This window comes from Petaurus breviceps, unplaced genomic scaffold, assembly GCF_028583685.1.
Source record: "Petaurus breviceps papuanus isolate PSGF00001 unplaced genomic scaffold, PetGlider_PUasm1.0 207, whole genome shotgun sequence".
NCBI lineage: Eukaryota > Metazoa > Chordata > Mammalia > Diprotodontia > Petauridae > Petaurus > Petaurus breviceps.
Genome location: NW_027185850.1, coordinates 19,740,598 through 19,765,068, shown reverse-complemented (window position 1 = coordinate 19,765,068; position 24,471 = coordinate 19,740,598). Strand labels below are relative to the sequence as shown.

The window sequence follows — 24,471 nt, the reverse complement described above, 5'->3', positions numbered from 1 at the left end:
CTTGCTTGTGTCTGTCTGCTTGCTTGTGTCTGTCTGCTTGCTTGTGTATATCTGCTTGCTTATGTGTATCTGCTTGCTTGTGAACTCCTCAAGGGCAGGAACTGTCTTTTGCCTCTTTCCGCATCTCCATTGCTTAGCACAGTGCCTGACCCCTAGTAAATGCTATTATCACCACCTTACAGATGAGGAAACTGAGGCAAAGAGTGGGAAAGTGACTTTCCCAGGGTTACATAGCTAATAAATGTCTGAGACCAGATTTGAACTCAGTCATCCTGATTCCAATGCTCTATCCACTGTACCACCTACCACCAATTTTAGTTGGTTATAGATACCAACTCAAGAACCTCATCAATACAAATTTTGCCTTCATCGATGCAAATATCAATCCACCCATCCTGCCCACCCTGTGCAAGCTTTGTGCACATCTCCCTGTATATTCACTACAACATGGGGGCCATTCAACATGCTCAGAATTGAGCGTGAATTCCTAGACTTCTGACATCTCAAGGGTAGTGCTTAACGCATGACCGGTCCATCTTCTTTTTCGATCACACATGTCTCTGATGACATATTGTTTCTGTTGTCATTGGTCTTGTTTGCAATGTGTTGCAGGCCATTGGCATACATGAATGGAAAATCCTCTGTTCTTGGAATTTTTAGGGTTCTAGTACTGGAACAGAGCATAGTGGACATTGAAGATAACTCACCTTCATTTTACAGGAAAAAAAAAAAACAGAGCTTAAATGTCTTGCTCAGGTCACACAGCTAATAAGTGTTAGAGGTCAGATTTCACCCCAGTTTTCTTCGATTCTCAAGGCTCTCTCCTCTACACTCAGTTGACCTACCCTCATAGAATGTAGCTTCCTCTCACTCTCAACGTAAATAGATTGTAACCTCATTGTGAATCTGTCTCTAGAAATGCTGGCACTGTGAAGGTAGCAATCTCAAAGGAGGGGTGGTTCAGTGGATAGAGCAAGCACCTGCCTAGAGTCAGGAAGACTCATCTTGCTGAGTTCAAATCCAGCCTCAGACACTTACTAGCTGTATGACCCTAGACAAGTCACCTCACCCTGTTTGCCTGTTTCCTCATCTGTAAAATGAGCTAGAGAAGGAAATGGCTAACCCCTCCAGTATCTCTGCCAAGAAAACTCCAAATGGGGTCACAAAGAGTCAAGCTTGTCTGAAAGAAGATTGAACAAAGGGATCGCTGAGGGATGGAAATGATTGAAGCTAATATGGGGTTCCAGGTTCCTTAGAGAAAGGGACAGGCTTTCTCCTAATCTTGGAATGAACTCCCTCCTCCCCTCTGCCTCTTAGAATCACTTACTTTATTCAAAGTGTAGCTCAAGGGCCCCCTACTACTTGAGGCCTTTTCTAGCCACTGCTCCCACTCTCCTCTCCTCATTAACTTATACCTTCCTGGTGCCTATTTACTGCTATGCATCCATGCTGTTTTTTTTTTTTTCATTTTTTAAAAATGATTAAAACCAATACACAATGAGAAAAGAAAAAGAAACATTATACACTTAAGTACTGAAATAAATAGAAAAGAAAAAAGGCACATCATGTGCACAGCAGAATGTCACAGAGGTTTCAAAATATATAGCAAACAAATTTCGATTTCAAGAAAGCCTATATCGGGGCAGCTAGGTGGTGCAGTGAATAGAGCACCGGCCCTAGAGTCAGGAGGACCTGAGTCCAAATCCAGCCTCAGACACTTAACACAAAAACTAGCCATGTGACCTTGGGCAAGTCACTTAACCCTAAGCCCTACCTTCCCCCCTCCAAAAAAAAAGCAAAAGAAAGATTTTTTAAAAAGGAGGCCTATGTAATAAATTCTACATGTTGTGTTGTTTTACACAAGCAGAACAGAAGCTCCTTGAGGACAGGCAGAGACGATTTCACTTTTATCTTTGTACCCCCAGCACTGAGCACCAAGCCTGGCACACAGTCAGCACTACATAAACGTTTGTTGAATGCAGGAATGAACTCATCGCCTAGTGGAAATGCACAGGGAACTCAATTCAGCTGAGGAAGAGTGGCTGGTTATTACCATGACTCAGAGGCGTGATGGGGAGATTGCACAATGGGTGAGAACAATAATCTTTCCTTCCTCTGACCCCAAATAGCACCCCGTGTACACGTTCTCATTAATCTTCTCTTTTGCCATGAAGTGCGTTTCCCGAAGTCAAGACTAGGGATAGGCAAGGTAACCAGCTTCTGAGTTGCAATTGCATGTGTGTGTGTGTGTGTGTGTGTGTGTGTGTGTGTGTATAAGTTGAACACAACTGAATAATAATTTAAAAGACAGAAGGGACCTTAAGGGTCATCTAATTAAAACCCCTTCCTTTTATATTTGTAGAACGTGAGACTCAGGACTACCGACCTTTTTGCCCCACTGGAGAACCCTAAACACACCAATGCACCCATATCCCTGGCCCCAAGAAAGGCAGTGTCAGTCTACATCCTTCTGGACCCATCCACCATCCTTTGACTTCCCAAACCTACATAACCTTGGCCATCACTCCCTTAGATGGGTGGTCTCCCTCCCTTGGAATGTAAGCTTCTTGAGCACAGGGACCCACTTTGTTTCTGTATGAAGACCAGCTAGGAGGTAGGAGTCATTGGTTCAACGGTCCTTGAAGGGAGTCAACTAGAGAAAGACTGGGAAGGCAAGCTGGCCTTATAATTTGGTCCTGAAGCCATCGGAGTTGAGTGACAAGGAGTGGCATGATCAGACACAGTATTTAGAAAGATCCTTTGCATAGCTGGGTGGCTGATGGAGTGAATGAGGAGAGCAGAAAGGTTCGACCCAGTAGTCCAGGAGTGAGGGTGCTGGCTCTATCAGAGGGAGATGTAACAAAAGCAGAAACAGAGTATGGTAACTGATTGGATTTGGGGAACCTAAATGAGAGCTAGTGGAGTCCAGAGTGCAGTGTCCAAGGCCCTTAAATTTGGGCTGGGAATCCCCACCATCCCCACAAGAAATCCAGAACGGTCACAGGGTAATTAGTCATGTTATGAGCTTTTATTTCAAAAGCACATTTATACAGCCATTGTTTTGTGGATACAAACTTTTGTGTTCTTGTACTCTACAAAAGTCTCTGAATAATCTTTTTCTTTACAAATGTCAACATTACAAAAATACAGACAATTTCACCTTTTTTTTATACAACCATCTCTAGCTGTCGCTATCTTTTCTTCACTTCCTGACGACTCCTACAGAGCTACAAACTTTTTTTAGTTGACTAGATGAAAAAAACAAAAAGTAACTCAATGCTTTTTCAAACAGCACAATGTAAATAACACAGGTCGAGACACCGTTGATAATCATAGTGGATATATCTAAAATTGTTTCAGAAATAATATTTTACATAGTTAATTTTTAATGTTTTATACATTATTTATAATATATTTATATATAAAAATCATAGCTTGTTATAGTTGAAATGGTAGGACGGATTCTTGAAGATGAATGTGTTGATGGTCAATCCGTTTGGTTTTATATGACCCCTTAGATGCTAAGCCCTTTGCAAGGTCTTCACCAAGATCTAGAAATGTGGTGGTGGTGGTTTTTAAATCCCTTTTTTCCTTTCCTGGGAAAGCCAAGTCATTGGATTGCTACCTACTGCCTCTAAGAAAACCTAACTTGTCGGGCCTTCCGGATAGAGGATGAGGAAATGAAACTGCTAAGGAGTTCTAGTGGGCCTGCATTCTGCCCTGCAGAGTGTACAGAAACCCACTGAATCCTCAGCTCCTGGGACTCCATCCCAAATCCATAGTGCTTCACACAACTCAAGAAGATGCCTAAGAGGGCCCCCAGGGCTCAGGAGCCCCAGAAGGAGGCGCCTTTAGAGGTGCAGGACAACCTCTGGCTGTGGGTCAGGTGTTCTTTACATCCCACCTCCCCCTACCCCCCATCCCGTTGTACTTTTAAGAGAAGGTTAAAGATTTCCTTCAGGGCAGAATCCAGCCCTGACCCTGGACTTGTCTAAGATTATGTGGCTCATGGGAAAATGACAAAATGCACCAATTTTACTTCTTTTTTGGGGTGAGGGGGGAACAAACGCCTCACTTCATCTAGAATGCATCTGACTTAGCCAAACGCAAGTGCACATCAACCTCTGTGGTCATCCCCTGACCACTCTGAGGCTGCCGCATTCAAAGGTAAGGGGTGAGGGCAGAAGGACGTTGCCCCCCTCTGCTCTTTTCACCCTTGTGCTGTCTGTAAGTCAGTTGTCCAAAAGAGTATCCTAGTGGCTAAAAGCGAGCTAACTTCGGTCACTGGCTGGAATGAGGGCAAAGTGGTAAGTAAGGTACTAGTCCCAACCGGACAGCTCCTTCTGGGCAGCTGGACCAACTACCCTTGTGACTGGGGGTACTCCCGGCACCAGAGTCACACAGCAGGGAACCAAGCGCCCCAGAGCGGGAGGCCAGAGAAAACGGGCAGAGGCAGCTGCAGAGATCACTAGCCACAAAGCTCAGCTCAGTGCTGTCTTTGCCTCCTAGAGGGCTACAATCGGAAGTGGCTTGTCCGATGGGCGCTGAATCGCCGAGGGTGGCGCCTCTCTACAAACCCAGCTCAGTGTTCACCTGTGAACAAGCCAGCGTTCACTACAACATGAACACCTGGGGCCAACTGTGCGCCTAGAATTCAGTTACGTGTCCGTTTGCACTGGTGTCTCCATCTGGTTGAACCACAACCAATCTCACAAGGCCACAGAGTAAGATTTTGTTTTCTTTTAAAAAGATCGGGCGGGCAAAAAACAGTTTTCCCCTACATTCTACTGTCTGATGAGATTTGAGAGCAGCAGCAGGGTGGGTGCTGTCAGCAGTCCATTTGCAAAACTCTCCGGGGAAGCCAAGAGGCCTACACCATATTGTGGTGATTGTTTCTGTCTATGATGTCCACAGAGGAGAGGATGTCCTTTCGGATGGGAGGGGGAGGCAGGGAGAGAGTTGTCTTGGTTTTGAAGAGGTCTGACACAAAGAAGACCTAGAAACAAACACAGAGAAGAAAGAAAACTTTAGGACGCATCCAAGCAATCAATGCCCTAGGCAACATTTGTAGTGGTACTGTTAGTGCCCCACAGTACCCAACACTCAGTAGGCACTTAATGAAATGCTTGTTGATTCCGTTTCTTCCTGAATACTTTTAGTGATGGTGACCTCGCTACCTTATGAGGAAGGCCATTCTACTTTGGAACAGCTCTTATCCTTCAGAAGCTTTCCCCTGTTCTGGGCAGAAATGAGCCTTGGCCCCCACCCCCTCAATTGCTGTTAGTTCTGTCCTTTCTGGTAAAGTAGAATAAAACTCCTCATTTCTCTTCCACATCCACATTCTCCAAAAAACATCCTCTCCACTCAGGGCCTGTTTGAAAGGGACAATCAGTGACCAGCCTGGATGCATCTTCGTTACTTCTCACCTGACTACTGTCATAGTTCCTAACTGCTTTCTTGCTGCCATCAGTCCATTACCCACAAGCCAGCAGGTTGGTAGAGTAATTCTCCAGTAAGTGTGGCCAAAACTGAACTCACATCTTGGCTTCCTAACTCTCAAGGCCAGTCCTTCTCCAGGACCACACCGAGTCCCACAAAAACCAAGGGAGCCAGTCTTGTCCTGGGATTTTCCTAGCTCCAAAACCATCAAAGGGCTTCCCACAAAAACAGCATCACCATGGTCACAGGACTTTGTTGTTTCCTAAGGGTCCTGGGGACTACCCCATCTTATCTCTATAGCTGAGGCCCAGAAGGGAAGGGACCTGCCCAGAATCAAACAACTGTTCCATGGCATCATCGATGACATAAGATCTTTACAACAAGCTCAGGATGTGGGATTATGAGACCATGGAACTTGAGTGAGGATGGGCACAAGGGGCTGGTCGAGTCTGAGCCCCCACCCCCACAGCTGATGACCCCGAGGCACAGGTAGGAGCCATAGAGGTACCCAAGGTGGTCTTCAAACCCAGAACCCAAGTCCTTTGTGCCCTTTTACAGATGAAGGGATCAAGGGTCCAGAGATGTGCACACAATTCTCCTGACTCTTAAGATTCAGCGCAGTACAGCAGATGGAATCCTGGTCTTAAGAGTCAGAAAAAACTGGGGCTCAAATTCCACTTCCCTCATTTACCAACCACATGACCACGGACAAGCCATATGGCTCTTCTCGGCCTCTGCTTCCTCATAGAAAAAGTCATGTACTAGATAATGGGATCATGGAAAAGTTACTTAACTCTTAGGGTCCATTTCTTCATCTTATAGGGCTGTTATTAGGATCGGATGAGATACTGGATAAAAGTGCTTCACTGCCTTAAGGGCTCCAGACAGGTCCACTGTGACAACATGTGGGCTGGTAAATGTTTAACAATCAGCTCCCCCCTTGCCGCTCCCCAAAACATGCGCATGCATTTTTAAATTTAGTCAGTGTTATTAATATTTTCTCTATCACTTTAAGTCTAGACAACTGGCAAAACAACAAATCAAACCCTGATTTTTAGCAATTTCAGAGGTGTAACACACAGAAGAGTATAATATATAATAAATATGAATGAAAATTGAACAGTCAGCTCTTGATTACTGCCTCAAAACATCCCTGACCATGATTATCAGTCCAATGCCCTTTCTACCATCCCATGAATCCTCCTAGAAAACCACATTTTAGATTATTATTTGGAGGATTTCAACTTTGATATTTAGTCTTTGGGGAAGTACTGATGAAGACTAAAATGACAGTGTCTAGCTCCCAACTCGACGGCTGCCTGGTTATCATGACAGACTCCTAACCAGTCTCCCCGTATCCAGTCCCAGTCCCTAATAGTCCATCCTGCACACTTGTCATTCTCTCCCTCCCCCCTCCTCTCTCTCCCTCCCTCCTTCCCCCCCTCACATACACACACACACACACACACACACAGAGTGTAAAGATCCAAATCTCCTTTTCTAAACTGTATTTCTCCATCTGTCTCTCTCCTCTCTCTCTCAGGCTGGCTTGAGGTTACATAAACACTTTGAGGATTCATGAAACACAATCTTGGAAGGGTTTAAACACTCCGTTAAAGAGGCCTAAGGCTTATGCTTGAATGGGGAGTGGGGGTTGAGGGGGGACACAAGAAAAGCAGTGAAAATAAAAACTTCACCACTTGGACTGGAGCCACTTCCTGGAGAAGGCGCTCTCCACCCATAAAGAAAACTTGAAGGCGTCGGGAATGTCCCACAAAAACGAAGGAGCTCTGACTTTTCTGTTAGGCTATCCCACCCTTACAAATCCCATCTGGCAGATCCCCTTGGATCTGGAAATGAGAAAATGAACCAAATGACCACAATGCATGTTCTAGATTCTGGGACTCCTCCCTTCTCTGACTTTCTGTGTTCTCTGTTCTGATATTATTTGTATTAATATCCCTCCCAGTTTCAACATCCTATGAACTATGACAATTAAAAAAACAAACAAAAACACATTTTAAATCATTGTCCAAAAAAAAAAATCTGCGTGAAACACAATCCGAGGTACTGGGTTTCAAGCCGTACTATTCTTGGAATCGCTGCCCTTTCCATCAGAGATAAAATAAGGAGGTTTACAAGGCCTGGAGCTCAACTTCTGTTACGCGCCCATGTCCTTCGAGCCTGGGGCTCTTATATATTTGTTACAGGACAAATTGTACTGGTCACGTTTAGCCTGTGATAAATGCCTGTGCTGGACAAAGCCCATCCTGCTGTATTGATCTGGAACACTGCACCTCACCACATGGATCCTGTACAGATTTTGTGTGTGCATGGCATCGTCTCCCTTACTAGGAAGTCAACTCCTTCACTGGGGGGTGGGAGTCACGTTGCATGTGGCCTTTTTTTGTAACTGCAGCCCTTAGCAAGAGTTAAGTGACCAACTGACTAAAATCTTCAGGGAACCTTCTGTCAGAATCCCAGAATTTCAGGGTTGGAAGGGAATTCAAAGGCTTTCCTTCTTGTATAGTCAAGAAAATGGGAAGCCCAGAAAAGGAAAATAACTGTCCCAAGATCACACAGTGTCGAGGCAGAGACTTGAACTCAGGGTCTTCCAAACTAATGCTCCAACCACTCTGCTGCAATCCAGTAAAGGGCTCCTGGCTGGTTTTCTCCTGAGTCATGGTAGAAGAAAGCTCTTTGTACAGAGTGTGTCTGTGTGTATGGAAAGTCATTTGAGTCACTTTCCTGCAACTGTCTGACTAGACAGAAAAAAAAGCCCTGTCAGAGGTGTCTAAGCGAAAAAGCTCAATGTAGGGTTTACCCCATCTCCCAGTCACGGGCCTTGACAGCTTTAATGGCATCGGGCATGTGGCCAAGGCCAGAGAACACTGAATGGGTTGGGTAAGCACATGGGAGAGTCCCTGTCCTTCTGCTATCTACCACCTCATGACATGGACAGACATGCCAGAAGCACCATCAGGGCAAAGGCTGGGCCTCTATCATTGGGGAGGATGGAAAACAGGAATAGGAAGAGGGCTTGAGATCTCCCTCTAAAAGGAAGCTGACTCAACAATCCATCAGTAAATCTCTATCAAGCACCAACCATATGCCGTCAGACACTGTGGTCAAGGATGGAGATACAGACAGAAAAGTAACTCAGCCTTTGCTCTCAAGGAGCTTACACTTGATCGGTCAATCAGTCAAAAAGCATTTATTGCTATGCTGGGGGGCACTGTGCTAGGCTCTGGGGGTAAAAAGACAGAAATGAAACCAGCCCTGCCCTCAAGGAGCTTACTTTCTATTGGAGGGGAACATACACACATATAAATAAATATGAAATATAAGCCAAGCAAATGCAAGATAATTTGTGGCTGGGAAGTTTCTAGAAGCAAAGACTTTGCTGTCTTTTGAGAAAAATCAGAACCAAGCCTTGAATATCAGAGCTAGGAAAATTGCAGTTGGAAGGATGTATAGGGGAGCCAAGTAGAGACAGCATCTCCAGAAAGCGGTCATCTAGCCTTGGCCTGAGATCCAGTGAACTTAAACCCACTGGGCATCACTCTTAACTGTAGCAAGTCTCCCCTCACATCAAACCTAACTTGCCTCTCTAGAACTGAGGGTCTCATGGAATCTAAGGGGGAAGTGACCTTGGTGCTGGTTCCAGTAACATGCCCTTTTTACTTTTGGGATAACTGTATTTCAGTATGATTGCTTTCATCTGTAATCCTGGGAGTTTTATTGTATATGTTTAAAAATGGGATTTTGAGAACGGGTCCCTTAGTAGACTGACTGCCCAAGGGACCCAGAACACCCCAAGGCTCAGGAATCCCTGCCTTAGACCATGAAATGTTACAACACAGAACAGAGAATTTTAAAGCTAGAAGATCTTAGAACATAGAACCTTGAGACCTAGAATGTCAGAGGTAAAAGAAATCATAGAACACATGCCCATGTTAGCTCAGGGGTTCTTGAGCTTTATGTCATGGTCCCTTCTTTGGCAGGCTGCTGAGGAGTCCTTCTCAAAATCAGGCTTATTAATAACATTCATAACTGACAGAAACACTAAATTTCTGTGCAAGATAATTGAAAATGAAGGTCAAACCCCCATTTTACAGATGAGGATACTAAGGCACAGAAAAATTAGAGGACTAGCCATAAGTCTGAGAGCGCCCACCTTTTTAGGGAATTAGAGAGATCCTAAGTGCTTCTAAAGGGGATGCCCAGCTTGCCCAGAATTATGGGGCCAGGGCCCTGCGCAGATGAGGAATGTCTGAGGGATGTCTGCTTTTTACAGCTGTCTAAGGTGTGAGGCAGGAGGTGATTGATTTCTTAATTCTTAGAAGTTCCCTACAGTCGAGAATGAGATGGACTTTCCCTGAGACTGATGTAAAGTCCTCTACAGTTAGGTTAAAAAAAAAAACAACTGCCCAAGTCCTACATGGGGGAGAGCTGTCCCTAGGGAGCCGTCTGTGTGAAGGAGAAATGGGAGAGACTGAGGGACACCAGGCTCAAGCAATGAGCTGCTGGACAGAGTCAAAGAAGTTATTCCCCCTCTGGCTCAAACCAAGGGAGGTGATGGGTCTGCTTCTTACTATACCACGTCAGACCCCCTCTGTAGCACTTGGTGTCCTGGGTGCCACGGTTTAGGAAAGACGTGAATAACCCTGAGCTTGACTGGATGGTGGTCTCCTGAAGAGGTGCATCATTCTGCTGAGTCTAGGGTCTGGCCCATAATAGTGCTTTATAAACGTGTATGGAATGGAAGCGAGTTTGATGTGGATCGACAGGAAGCCTTTCTAAAGAGCCCATCTCAACTTGTCAAGAGACCAGCACTTGGCCTCAACTCCCCCACCCCAACTACAATGCTCTATTGTCTTTATAATGACCTAAAAAGGCGTTTTCTTGAGGGCCAGAGCCTCCCACAAATATGTTTCTGGATGTTTGTCTGGAAAACGGCCACTGCCTGGGAATCTGGCCGCCCTTCTGGCCGTCTGTAGGGTAAAGGAACTCAAAAACCCTGCTTGCCAGCTTCCTCCACTCAGCTGAATGGGAGCCATCCAATTACTATCATTACTTTTTGACCTCAATAAAGGGTCTTCCTTCAGAAGCTTTTGAGTGTTGGGATTTAGCCAGTAGGCTTGGCCTCCCTCTTTTCTGAAGATTGGGAGGCATCTGGGAGACAGCATGGTATGGTACAGTCTGGGCTGGGCAAGAGGCTGAAGACTGGATTCATATTTGTGTGAAACAGTTTCCACAAATGTAAAAGGAGACTAGACTGGTCCCTCCCAACCCTGCCATCCCCTGTTCTCAGGCCCCTCCCAGCCCTGCCATCCCCTGTTCTCAGGCCCCTCCCAGCCCTGACATCCCCTGTTCTCAGGTCCCTCCCAGCCCTGCCATCCCCTGTTCTCAGGCCCCTCCCAGTCCTTGAGTCCAAGGAATTCTTTCTTTCTTTTGAGGCAATCGGGATTAAGTGAGGGTCACATAGCTAGTGTCAAATGTCTGGTCTGAGGCCATATTTGAACTCAGGTCCTCCTGGCTTCAGGGTCAATGCTCTATCCAGTGCATCATGTAGCTGCCCCTCCAATGAATTCCTTCTTCAGTGGATTCCTCCCTGTCTCTCTTCCCTGGGTAGAGATCATAGATGCCAACGGCCTTCCCAATATTGGAAGGGAACCTTAGCACACAAAGGAGTACACTCTAGAGCCGGAGAGCCGCGAGCACTGGACGAGGAACAATGTCGTGGGCAGCTGCTTCCTAGGCAGTGGGGGGCCAGCCTGAGGCAATGAGGCTCCCCCCTGCCCCAACCTCTCCCGGACTGTCCTGACAGCTTCCCATCTGCTAAAGGGGCCAGGGACAAGCAGACCTAGCTCTGTGTCACCAGACAGGAAATGGAGCAAGGGCCATGCCCTCATGTGAGCCCTTGGGCTGCTGTGGGAGTGGGGCGAAATGCCCTGCAAAGTGTGAGTGTATGTGGGTGTATGTGTGTATGTGCACCTGAGTGAATTCTGCTCTGGCTGTCTCACCTCTGCCAGAGAGAGAGGGAAGGTGGGAGAGAGAATAACAGAGAGAGAGAGAGACAGACACAGAGAGGGAGAGAGGAGAGAGAGAGAGAGGGAGAGACAAAAACAGAGAGATAGAGAGTGAGAAATGAATAATAGACAGATGAGGAAATCAGACTCCACCCATCACAGACCTGCAGAACAAGGCTCAAGCCACCTCCACGGGGAAAGAGGACACCATTGTTCTACCCTGCCCCACCAAGGCTCCTGGGCCTTGGAAGCAACTCACTTTCCCAACTGCCCCAAGGCCAGGGGAGGCTCTAAGAGTTCCCAGAAATGCCCTGACCCACGAGCCTGCACTTCCAGGCCACCAAAGGAGGCTGCCTCCCTTGGCAGTGGCAGGTTAGTCCTTTCCCTCCTTGCAGTGTGGTACAGTGGGCAGCATACTCACCTTGGGTTCAAATGCTGCCTCAGATATTTACTGACTGTGGGACCCACAGAGCCCCCTTTTGGCTCTAAGACTGGATCTGCTGCCTGTTAGAGTCTGGAAAGCCCCCCTCCTTCCTCCACCAAAGGAAAGGGCTGGCAGAGCACTTCTTACAGCTAGAATACTCTCTGCTCTAAAGTGCCTTCCAGCCATGACATTCTACATCCTCAGGGCCTCTCTAGGGAGTTCTATGTCCCTCCCAGTTCTGACATTCTCTATCCTAGGGTCTTCTCTAGGCCTCGCTCTGATAATCCCTCATTTTATAGGCAAACTGAGGCCCAGAGGAGCTGCAAGTCACCCAAGGGCACAAACTGGTGTGGCATGAACCAAGTTCAAGTTCTTGGGCCTCCCACCCTTATGGAGACCTGTGCCTTCCCCATGACCTGGGGGTGCTGCTCCACTCTCCCTGGTCCATGGTCAGGATTATTTTTTCCTCCTTACCAAGTCAAGTGCAGAGAGCCGGCCTGACCCTGGGTCACACTCCCATCCTGTGGAGCCAGCCAGAGCTGCACAGGATGGAAGGCTGGGCCCTCATTTCCCCTCTTGAAAATAAACCTCTGACCAGCTGGACACTCTGGCCAAGCCCTGGTTTTACTCCAGGGCAGCAGCAACAACAAAACAACAACACATATTTATACCGGGCAAATCCATGCTCTAACAGATCCTCTTAAGCACCTGGGAGGCAGAGGCGTGAAGATGGATCCCGCCCCTCGGGAAGACGAGGAAGCAGGGGCTCAGCGAGAGGAAGTGACTGTGCAGGAATGGAGCAAACCCCGGATTTAGAGGCAGGCAGCTATCACCTTCTGCCCGTCCCCTGCCAAAAGACAGGGTTGGGCTAGCTGACCATCAAGGCCCTCGAAGCTCTCAATTCTAGGTCCTTGCTAGAACAGTCAATGACCATACCACTGCACCTAGGAGACTCAGTTTCCCCATCTGTCCAGTGGGGATAATTAACAGTTTCACTCCCCATCTTGCAAGGGTATTGGGAGGAAAGTGTTTTGTGAATCATCAAGACCTGGGAGTCAGCATTCCTCTTGGAATTATCACCCTCAGTCTACATTATATTTAAGGTCACAGAGTGAGGAGGCAAAAAGCCTAGTGGAGAAGGGGCCCAGGTTTTCGGACTCAACACCAGCACTCTTTCTATGAGTGGGTAGGGTGAGCATGGTTGTGTCGGTATCTGGGATGCCAACAAGGACAGTCTGCGTTTTGCCACTGTGCAAGTGGGGGGTGAGAGAAGGTAATTAAGGGAATGCAGTGCAAAGACAGTCAGCCTCCCACTGAGCAAGGGATGGCATAGGGCTAGGCCTGGACCAGGAGCAGCCAGCAATGGCTATGACCTGAAGGCACTGAGACAGGGAACTGGGGCATCCTTGGGAAGGAAGTGACATGAGACCCAGCTGATCACAGAGGGCTGCTGCTGGTAACTCATTTCTGGGACTGTTTCCTTCGGTCTGGATCAAAACAGGTCCAAGCTAAGAGACTAAAGGGGAGGCTTCATCCCCACGCCCGAGTGTGCCTTGAAGCCTGCCAGCCTCTCAAGTCAGGAAGATCGAGGCTCAAATCCCACTTGGGATACAGCTGTAGGCAAGACCTTTCATGTCCCTGGGCTTCAGCTCCCTCATCTGTGGAATGGGGTTGGGCCTGGCGATTCACAGAGGTGGTGGGTTGATGGAGAAAGGCTGTCTGTGGGCATGCCCTTCCTAGAACTCATGTTACTACTGAGCCCAAAGCAAGAAGTGGGATTGCCAAGGTGAAAGGAGAGAAAGGACGTGTGTGGTGGCCTCTCGATGACTGTCTGGGATAGGATGGGAAAGACAGCCTAGTGAGATCATGGCTATAATATGGTTGTTACCATACAGCACCAGATAAAGACAAGTTATACTAATGTTATCTGCATTGGCCAAGGGAGCTCCTCACTTTGGAGTTCTCTAGATCAATGAAATTCTACATCCATAAGATGTCAATGCACATGGATGAAGGGAGTTTCCTCACTTGGGAATTCCCTCCATCAGTGAAACCATAGGTCCAGCCCATCTTCTTGTTATTCTAAAAGCAGCATTCACTCACTCATTCAATGAACATGTGTTAGTCAAGTGTCTAGGATATGATAGGAGATACTACTTACTATACAGAAGGCCACCAGGGATCCCTGTGCAAATCCTGCCAAGACATCTGAAGGGTGATGCTTGTGGTCGGACACACGAGACAAGCCAGTGTAGAAGGCCATCATGATCAGCGTGAACTGTAGGAGGGGCCGGAGCAGGCGGGCTCCCTTCCAGGTGAAGCGGGCCTGCAGATACAGCTGGAGGAAAGGAGAGAAAAAGGTGGCATGAGTGTCAGCCCCGGAGGTCGGACACCAGGATGAAAACAGAATGGGCAGCCGCCTGATGGACTAGTGCACCGTCCACCCTCGGAGTGCTTGTAAGCAGAAGCCTGATGGCCACAGTTGGGGATGTCGATGTGGAGATTTGTGGGAGATCCACTGATGACCCTTCCAACTTCCTACTTCTGGGCTTCACCTTTGATACACATCGTGGTATCTTGGGCAATGGGATCTCACCTGCAAAATGAGGGTTTACTTAGATGCACTTTGAGCTCCTCTCTGGTGTTAGATCTGGTTCCTATGAGGGATTAGTATGAAGAGAAACAGAACCAGCTGCTTCCAAAGAGAGCTGGCCACAGGGTATTAGAGAGAACTCCACCGGGAGTCAAGGGGCCTGGGCAGGATGGCCTAGGTGTCCGTCTCCATCATGGCAGGGGGAGCTCCTGAATGGAGATCACACATCCAATAGAGTATAACCTGGGCAAGCCACCTCCCCTCTTGGCCTCAGTTTCATTTATGACACAACCATGCTCACCCTACCCACAGTATGAGGTTATTTGGAGGAAGGTCTTTAGATATCATGTTGTGCTAGAGAAATGGGAGTTTTTATACATCGCTGTTCAGTCCTTTCAGTCACGCCTGACTCTTTGGGACCCTACTGGGGGTTTTCTTGGCAAAGATACTAGCTAGAATGGTTTGCCATTTCCTTCTCCAGATATTTTGTAGGTTAGGAAACTGAGGCAAACAAGAAGTGACTTGTCCAGGGTCACACCACTGGTAAGTATCTGAAGCTGGATTTAAACTCGGGTCCTCCCAATTCCAGGCCCAGTGCTCTAACCACTGTGGCTGCCTACTTGTTCCATTTTGTAAATCGTATTTTGATAATGATACAATAAAATCCTGATGTAAAAAAAAAAATCTGTGCTCTGATTTATCCCCAAAGTTATAGCCACAGAGGGCTGGCCATGTTCAGGGTGGGTGGCATGCTGGGTCTGGAGTCAGAGGAGCTGGTTTGAAAAATCTCAAATAAGACTGGAAGAAATGATGTAATTAAAAATTAAAGAGACAGACCAACTCAGGGATATCAAAGCACTTTCCAGGATAGGGTCTGTGTGTGGTGAGTGTGTGTGTGTGAGTGTATGTTTGGGGGGGCACCTGAAGAAGGAAAGTGGGCAAGAACTTTATCTGAAGTGAAAAAGAAAAGTAGAAATGACGTCATTTGGGCATTGTCCACTCGAAACTATCTGGACGGAGCTTCCGTTCTAACCTCAGGCCACAGCCCACTTCCCAGGTTCCTGTGGGAACTTGGGAAGCAAAAGGGAAGAGACAACCGGACAAGTGGTAACTTCCTCCCGCAAATCAAAGTGGAGAAGGCCGGACAGGATGGGAGAGGAAAGAAGGGGCGAGGAGAGGAGTCGGAAGGGAGCCAGGGCAGTGGAGTCTAAAGATAGAGCAGGATGGTGCCCTTCCCCAGACAAATGGCCACCTTCCTGTGGCAGGCAGGAGGAGGGGAGGAAGGGGGCAGGGTCAGGGGGTCCTGGTGTTGCAGAGGGAACACAGAACCAGCCTCTAGGGAGGGAGGCAGGGCCCGAAAAGCTCTCTGAACAGAGAGCAGAGAATGTCAGGGCTGCAAAAGACCCCAGAGAACAGGGACATCAAGGGTCCAAAAGTCCTCTGAATGTGGAACACAGGATGTCAGTGCTGGAAAGGACCCCAGAAGGATGTTAGCTGGGAGAACATGGGATGTCAGGCCTCAAAGAGCGCTTTGAAAATAGAACACAGAGAGTAAAATGTTTGCACTTGAAGGGATCTTAGAACGTTAAAGATGAGAGCCTAGAACCTAGACTCTTGGTTACTTAGTCCATAATAACTGGGCTGGAAGGAACCTCAGAAATCTTCTAGTCCAAACCACTCCTTCAACAGGAAAAAAACCTCAAGTTTGGAGTAAGAAAAGCAACCCGTCCAAACTCACATAGCAAAGTCAGGCCAATGGTCCCCACCCACCACCGCGGCCACACCAAAAAAATTGTTTCTGCTCCAACAGAGAAATCAACAAAATTAACAAAATAAAAACCAAAACTACATTGGAAAGAAGGAAACAACAAAGATGAGGTGGGATTAAGCAATTCTGATGTAAAAGGGAAAACTCCCACTAAAATGTCTCTAAACACATGAAATATTTAAAGAATTTAGAGAAAACATTTATATTCATTAAATTTATTGTATTAAATATATTCATCAAAAATAAAATGTTTAACTATATAACTGTTGGGGGGTGGATCAAGACACCACGTGATTTGTCCAGGTAAGAGAGCTTGGCACATAACAGGTACTGACCAACAGCCACAGTGTGCCATGACTGACTGATAGACGTGGCCCTTCTCAGCAATGCCAGGATGATGGGAAATGCCAACCACATTCAGGGAAAGAACCATGGAGTCAGAGTGAAGCAGACCCTTTTCTGTTTCTTCTTTCTCATGGTCTTTCCCATTCGTTATAATTCTTCTATGCAGCCTGGCTGATGTGAACACATGTTTAACAGAATGTATGTGTGGAGCCCCTACCGGAGTATAAGCCATCTTGGGGGGGAGGGGGAGAAAACTTAAAACTTCCGTAAGTGAATGCTGAAAACTAAAAATAAGTAAATTAACTCATAAAAAAAAGGGCATGGAGTGACTGGTCAGATTTTGAGAAGACTGGACTTGGAATCAGAGGCTCTGAGTTCAAAACCTGTTCTGCCGTGTGACTAGGTTATTTCCCAAGAGACCAAGGTCTCTGCGCCTTGGTTTCCTCAGGGATAAAATGGAGACGCTGGACTACCTGATCTCTAGGCTCTCATTCAGCTTTAAATCTTCAAGCCTGCCCACAGGACCTGCCCCGAGAGGCACCTCCTCAGATTACTGGCCCCAAAGCCAAGCTATCATGCTTTCAGGGGTCAAAGGGGAAAGGGACAACCCAGTGGACCGAAGGGGAAATAAGCCTACTCTGGAGTCTCCTCAGCTGTAATATGGGCCATTCCTGGTTCTGTCCAGTCCCAGGCACTATCAGAGATCTGGCCCAAATGCCAAGGAGGAACGTGCTGCTCCCTGACCAGGTCGCCAGGACAAAAGATATCAAGAAATTCCACCTACCCTTGGAAAGGAGGGGAGGGGAATAGGAATAAGGAAAAGCCAGACCAGTGAGTCCTGCAGTTAGAGAACAATTTAAAGAACTGGGAAGAGGTAATGTGGGGACATGGAGAAAGAACTTGAAGCTGGGTTCAAACCCCGGCTCTGCTCTATACTGCCAGGTGCCCCTGGGAAAGTCACTTTGCTCCTAAGACCCGAAGTCCTTTTTACTCTATCTAACCCCTAAGATCTTGGATTCCCCAAGAAGTGAAGACTTAGGGGGCTACATGGTAACTGGTGGGTGGTTTGGGGCAAAGGGATTAGACACATGTTGCTAAGAGAACAGAGAACAGAACTAAGAGGAAAGGGTAGAAGGTACAGCAAGGCAGCTGAAAGCAAGGGAGCACGTTTTAGGGTTCAGCAGGGCTTTATCACTAAGCTTACTTCCCAAAGGAAGCACCAGAGGTATGGAGGGTGAGGAGGCTGGGGTTCCACAGCCAGCAAGCTTCTGGGCACATGTTTGGATCAGGGAAGCAAGGACGAGACCCTGAGAACCAAAAGCTGTCCCAACTCGGAATGAGCTGCTACAGGGGATAGGGAGCCTCCTTTCACCAGAGGTGTTCCAGGACTCTGGATGAATTCTCCTTAAGAATACTTGGTGGGCACTGCTGTTCAGGTATGCGCTGGCCTGGCTGATCACTGAGAAGTCTCACAGCTCATGAGTTCTGGTCAGGATTCCCATTTGGAGGCAACAGACTCCTCTCTTCACCCCTCAACCCACTCCACCCCCAAGCCACGCCTGGGAAACCTTTGTCCCATACTCACTTCCCTTCCCTTGTGGTCGGACTTCCCTTCTGAGCAATCACTGAACCTTATCTGGCTTCCCTGATTCAGCTACTAGCGGCTCTTGGGAGGGCACTTTCCCTCTGACCCCCATCCCCTACAACAAAGAAGGCTCTGGCTTGCTCTCTCCTTTCTCTCTCTCTCTGTCTCTCCCCTCTCCATTTCTCTCTTCTTACACACACACACACACACACACACACACACACACACACACACACACACACACACACACACACACACACACACACTTTGTCTTCTGGCCTTGGAAGTCAGACTGAGGCATGGGAAGGGTTGCAACACAGAACAGGACTACCGATCTCTCAAGGCTTTCTAAACTCGAATTCCTAAGGCCAGGGCTCTACAATGATGAAAGCAAATTACAAGAGAAAAATGAATAATCGGAGCAAGAAAGAGAAAAAGAATAAATGAAGGAGGCCTGGGGGGAAAATTCACATTGAGTGTCTAGGCAGTAAATTTTAGTAATAGCGAGGATGACATAGCAGCTTTCCATCAATGATCTCATTCAAGCCTCAACATCCTTGTGAGAAAGCGACAGTGGGAGAGAGGGAGAGTGAGCGAGAGAGTGAGAGTGTGAGGGAGAGAGAGAGAGAGAGAAAGAGAAGAGAGGGCAATTCAGAGGCAGAGAGAGAGAGGGAGACAGAGGAGAGACAGAGACAGAGAGAGACAGAGAAAGAGAGAGGGAATTTTTTTTTTCTTTTGCAAGGGGTAGTTCTGACCAAGGGGGTTCTGTGTAAGGAAATGGCTTCTACCAAAGCAGACTAAGGCACCAAAAGTTGAGAGACTTACCCAGGGGCACACATCTAGTATATGTCAAGGGTAGGACTTAAATTTAAACTCAGTCTGCCAGGGATGATTAATTCTCTTTTCCAGATAAAAAGACGAAGGGTCAGAGAACCTCTAGAGCTTGTCTAAATGAGACCCTTATTTTACAGATGAAGAAACTGATCTCTAGGCAGATGCAATGACTTGCCCAAAGTCACAAAGCTATTCGACAAGAGGGCCAGGATTTGAATCCAGATCTACCACACCACACTGCCTCCTCCTCCAAGGTAATCAAGCTAGCAACAAGACCATAGCTAAGGCCATAGGTTGTATACAGACAACAGGACCCTTACCTTCCATCCAGGGGAATAATATGCCTCTGGGGAAATAAGCATCAAAAATATGACTTTCGTTATGGTCAACGACAGAAGGAAAATAAAGAAAGTCACGTTAGATTTCTTAACTGACTTTTTCTTTCTTATTCACTTGATCTATAGTTACTGTCATAAAATATTAGAGCTGAGAGGGACCTTCAAACATAGGGTGTTAGACTACAGAAGTCAGGATCCTAGAGGACAACAGAGCAGCCTTGGGAGGGACCTTCCAACAGGGAACACAGGAGATGAAGGGGATCTTGGAACACAGAATATGATTAGAACTAGAAGAAATCTTAGAACAGAATGTCAGAGCTCGAAAGACCCCTGAAGCTGAACTCTTCCAATTCACATACTTTACAGAGGAGTAAAAGAAGGCCCAGAGATATAAATGGATAATGTAGAGAATTAATCCACCCATCCATCCAACCCATCCATCCCTCCAGCCAGCCAGCCAGCCCCCCCGCCTCATCTTGAGGCTGGGTCTCTCTAACTTGCTCCAGCGGGAAGTGCCACCGTCATTCATGGGTCAGATTAAGAATGATTGGTGTGGAATATTTGACTTTCGAATTTAGAGGGGGGGATGGTTCCAACTTAGACACTTATTTGCTGGATGAACCAAAGCAAGCCACTTATCATCTCTGAGCCTCAATTTCCTCATCTATAAAACGAGGGGCTTGGAGACAATGGTTCCTATGGTTTCTTCCAGTTCCAACATTTTGGACAAGAATCTAAAAGCTAACTTGGATTGACGCAAAGATCAGGGAGGCATCTGCATTTTTCTATGGGGAGGACAAGGAGAAGTCATTAGAATCTGAGCTGGAAGGGAGAAGTCTGGCTCTGCCTGGGGCAGTAGGCAGGACTGGGAGGGACCGAGGGAAGTCACAGGGAGACTCAATGGGGCCCGGCCGAAAAGGGTCCTTTTGAACCATGAGGACTGCATTAGCTGGCTCAGGAGGCAATATGAGGTGCTGGTCTTTGGCCTTCCTCCACCAGATGCTGAAGGGTCACCTGTCCACACATTTGTAGAGATTTTTTGTTTAGGCATGGGCAGGGCTAGATAGTGTGGGATTCCTTCCCAGTTTTGAGATTATGAAGTGAAAATCTTCCCACAAGACGCACTGCCTTCTTAAACAAAACCTGACACATGGAATTTAATAAATATTTTAGGGCAAGTATAAGATGAGTGATTTAAAGTTAGATAATTTGGTCCAATTGCCTCTCATTTAAAAAATCATCCTAATGATAGCTGACATTTATATACCACTTCAGGGTTTGTAAAACACACAAACACACACACACACACATACCCATCTCATCTGATTCGCACAATGACTGCTGCAACATAAGGAAGCTGAAATGTACAGTCTTCCCCAGGTACCAAGAAGCAGAGCTGGGGGTCTAAATTCAGGTCCTCTGCCTCCCAAGTCAGCACTGTTATTGTCATGTCTCATCCGCTTTCCCAGTTGTGGCCTCCCTTGCCTGGCCCCAGTCCTGGACACAGTAGCCAAAATGGGAATGGTTTACCCTTGGACTCCTGACTGTATCACAGCTAAAGCTTTTGGATTCCATTAAATGGTTTGCAGATGGACAGAACCTGGGTTGGTTTCCCCTCCCCACCCTGTTTCCATCACTCTGGGGACAGACAGTTCCACACACAGTTCAGAATGAGCCCTTTGTCATGAATCCCATCTACTACCCTTCTTCCTCCAGACCACCCCAGCCTACAGACACCTCTCCATCCTCTGAACGCCTACAGAATGTCTTGTCTGAGCCAGACAATCCAGGCCTGCAGTGGAAGGGCAGGGGGACACCCTTCGTGGTGGGTTGAATGGACCCAGTAACTGTTAGTCCTTCCCACCCTCCCCTCCACATTCCCTGATCTGGTGACCAATCGAGGTTTGAAGGTGACCTTCTCAAACTTTCATCATTTGCTGACTGTACCTCTCAGAACTAGACATTTCAGCATCTCTGCCCTTGGGAAATCCTGTGACCTAAGATACAGAACCGTGGACCTGGAAGGGATTGGAGAGGCCAACTAGTCAGTGCCTTCACTTTACATATGAGAAACCTAAGGGCCCCAGAGGTCTCATGACCTGCTCAAGGTAACACAGTGTGTTAATAGTAAAGCTAGAAAATGACCAGAATGCCTCTTCCGGTTAGAAAGACGCTACCAAAGAGTTCCAGTCAATGGACATGCACATCCCTTTCATTAAAATAAAGGGCTCACAGTTTACATGACAGGATCATAGATTTAGAGTCAGAAGGGACTTTGGAAGCCATTGGGCTCAAACCACACCCTTCAATTTCAAAGGTGAGGAAACTGGGCCTCAGAAGTCAAATAATTTGACCAAGGTCACACTGCTAATTCGTGTCTGAGGCAAATTTGAACCCAAATCTTCCAGATTCCAAATTTAGGATTCTTTTCTAAGAAGAAGACTTAGAACACAGAGTCATCAGGTCCTTCCCTGCTTGAACCAGAGCTAAAGGAATGAATTCAAGAGAACTAATGCATTATGGGAGTGGCAGAAGAAGGGAGGATGAAGCAGACCCTCAGAATCTCAGGTTAGGGAGGACCCTGAGGGTCTCAAGGAGCTGTACCACAGGCCCAACAAGGGGCACCTGGCCTTGGGTTGCAGACTCCCAATGCTGGCCCTCACCACCTCCTGGCCTTCACATCAGAATTACTGAGAAGTTTTTGCTAACATTGAGCCTAAATGGGCCTGTTTGCCATTTCCGCCAATTGTTACCCATTCTGCCCTCTAGGGCAAAGCAGATTTTGGAAATCATCCCCCTGTTTCTTTCTCTGGGAGTGAGACTGGTTTTTTTTTTTCCCAATTTGGAGAGTAGAGGGTTCATTCAGACCAAAGGGAAGGTACCAGATGCAGGCTGTATGTTATTCTGCCCATATGGGGCAAATCCGCCATGACTAACACACGCAAGCCCCAGGTTCTCAGAACTTGGCCGCTTCCCTGTTCCGGAGGCCTCTGTTAAACCCTGCAGCACATCCAGAGCCCAGCTGACAGAAAGATTTAGAAACAAGGGCAGGCAGAGGGAGGAGTGTGCCAAGGGGAGCCCCTGATGTTCAATGCTCCTCAAGTGAGTGATGGGAAAGAAGACAAGGCCTAGGAGGAGGATGCATGGCTGGACAGAGTACACAGTTCTAAGGGACAGGCTATGTGACTCTGGCGAAACACTCGCCCTCTTTGGACCCTAAACTGGAAGGAACTAGAAATCAGCTTGTCCCATCTACTCTTTTTACAGATGAAATGAAGGCTCTGCGAGGTGATTCTGTACCTCCTTCATGAGGCTCAAGCTCAGGCAGATGCTGCCTTCCCCTCCCCTCCACCACCCTCTCAAGGCTTGGCTCTCTGCAGAAGGTCTTCCAAGACCCCTCTCTTGGGGGATGTGTCTTCCCCAGTCTCCAATCCCACCAGAAATGGGAGTATCACAGAATCCCAGGGTCCTAGGCTTAGAGCTGGAAAGGACCATACAGAGGCCATGTAGGCCCAACCTAATCTTGCAGGTTGGGAAACCGAGATGGGAGAAGTCAAGAGGCCAAGTTCACATAGGAACTAAGCAATACAAACAAGAATAAAAATAAATAAAATGTATTTTGCCTTCATGTTGGCCTGACTAATCTGTGTATATTGCAAACTTCAAGTAGCAAGTAAGTTCCTGGAGGGGAGGAGCTGTCTTATTTTTGTCTTGTATCCCGAGCACAATGCATACAGTAGGTGCCTAATGAATACTTGTTGGATTGACTTATCCAAGGTCACCCAGATAAGTCAGTAGGGAACTTTGGCCTTGAACCACGGTCTTCTAACTCCCAGCCTGAACATCTGCTGTCCGCCATATTGGGCTGCCTCTCTTTGGTCACACCCTACACACAGTGGGTCCTGAAGGGCTGCTTTGTGGGAATCCACGGACCTCTCCCACTACTGGCATGGAGAACCAAAGAGCCAAGTCAAGACCTCACCCACAGAAGGGGCCAACCTGCTCTGGGGGAAGGAGCACAACCCAGCTCCAGCTGGAATGCTGCTGGCTGTGGGAAGCCCGAAGGTTAGCCAGGGCAGATGGATGTCTGTGGGCAGGTTGTTGTTTTTAATTAACGTTAACCTCCTCCAAAGCCTAACCTCATCCTTCTTCAATGCCCAAAGATGTTTCGGGCACAGCTGTTCCTCCCCCCAAAACAACCCTTTTTGCAAATTATGGCCTAATGCTGAGGGCCTCAAAAGGTACCCCTGGTACCCAGTATGGGACCGAGGTAAGCCTGGAAGTCAAGTTTGATGCCATTGAAGGCCCATCAGATTTCTCCTTCCTCTCTGTCCTAAAAGGTTTCCTTGTAAAATAAGGAGTGTGGATGACATGATCTCCCAGATGGATTTGGAGCCAGAACTAGGCTTCTAATCCCACCTTATGAGTTGTGTGACCCTAGGCAAGTCTAAGCCTCAATTTCCTCATCTGTAAAATGGCAATAGTAATAGTTCCTACCTCACAGGGTTGTGGGGAGGACCAAGCCAAATATCACATAAAATGTTTCTCAAGCCTTAAAGCACTGGGTCAATGTGAACTATTTTCACCCCCCTCAGACATACAGGAGCAATCTGTGGGGGAGGGAGGGGCCTCAATGGCTTAATGAAATCATTCATTCAGAAACCTGCCCTACCCCACCTCATGCAGACCTCCTGCTGGAGCCATGAAAGGTCAAAGGAGAAACATGGCAGTTGGTGCAGTCAATTTGAAAAAGGACCTTTCCCCATGGGAGCCTCTGAACACACCTCCCAGGAGGCATTCTTCACTTGTTCCTGAAAGTAAAGGAAGGGAAATATTGGGGGGAAAAGTCATTCAAGGTGTTTTCCTTTTAATAAAGCTGGTGTGTGCTGAATGCACCAGGAAAAGAATGGCAAGGAGGCCTGAGAAGCATTCCCTCCCTCTCTCTAGAAGGTAATTAAATTAGAAAAAATCATTTCTGGCCCCCAGGGAAGCAGAAGATGCGCCAAGGAAACACTGTGCAGAGATGCATTTCCAAATGAGAGAGAGAGACAGAGAGAGAGAGAGACAGAGAGAGAGAGAGACAGAGACAGAGAGAGAGACAGAGAGAGAGAGA

The 24,471-nt window shown here is 47.3% G+C and overlaps 1 protein-coding gene across 1 annotated transcript in view; it reads right to left on the bottom strand.

Moving 5' to 3' along the window:
* Positions 1 to 3,009: 3,009 nt before the first annotated feature.
* LOC138164939 (phospholipid phosphatase 3) overlaps positions 3,010 to 24,471 on the bottom strand; it is an 82,393-nt gene continuing 60,931 nt past the window's right edge. Inside the window, exons 5-6 of the mRNA XM_069092922.1 lie at positions 14,057 to 14,233; positions 3,010 to 4,996 (exon numbers count right to left, since the gene is read on the bottom strand). Coding sequence (XP_068949023.1) covers positions 4,871 to 4,996; positions 14,057 to 14,233 — 303 coding nt within the window. The 3' untranslated portion in view covers positions 3,010 to 4,870. The remainder of the gene's footprint in view (positions 4,997 to 14,056; positions 14,234 to 24,471) is intronic.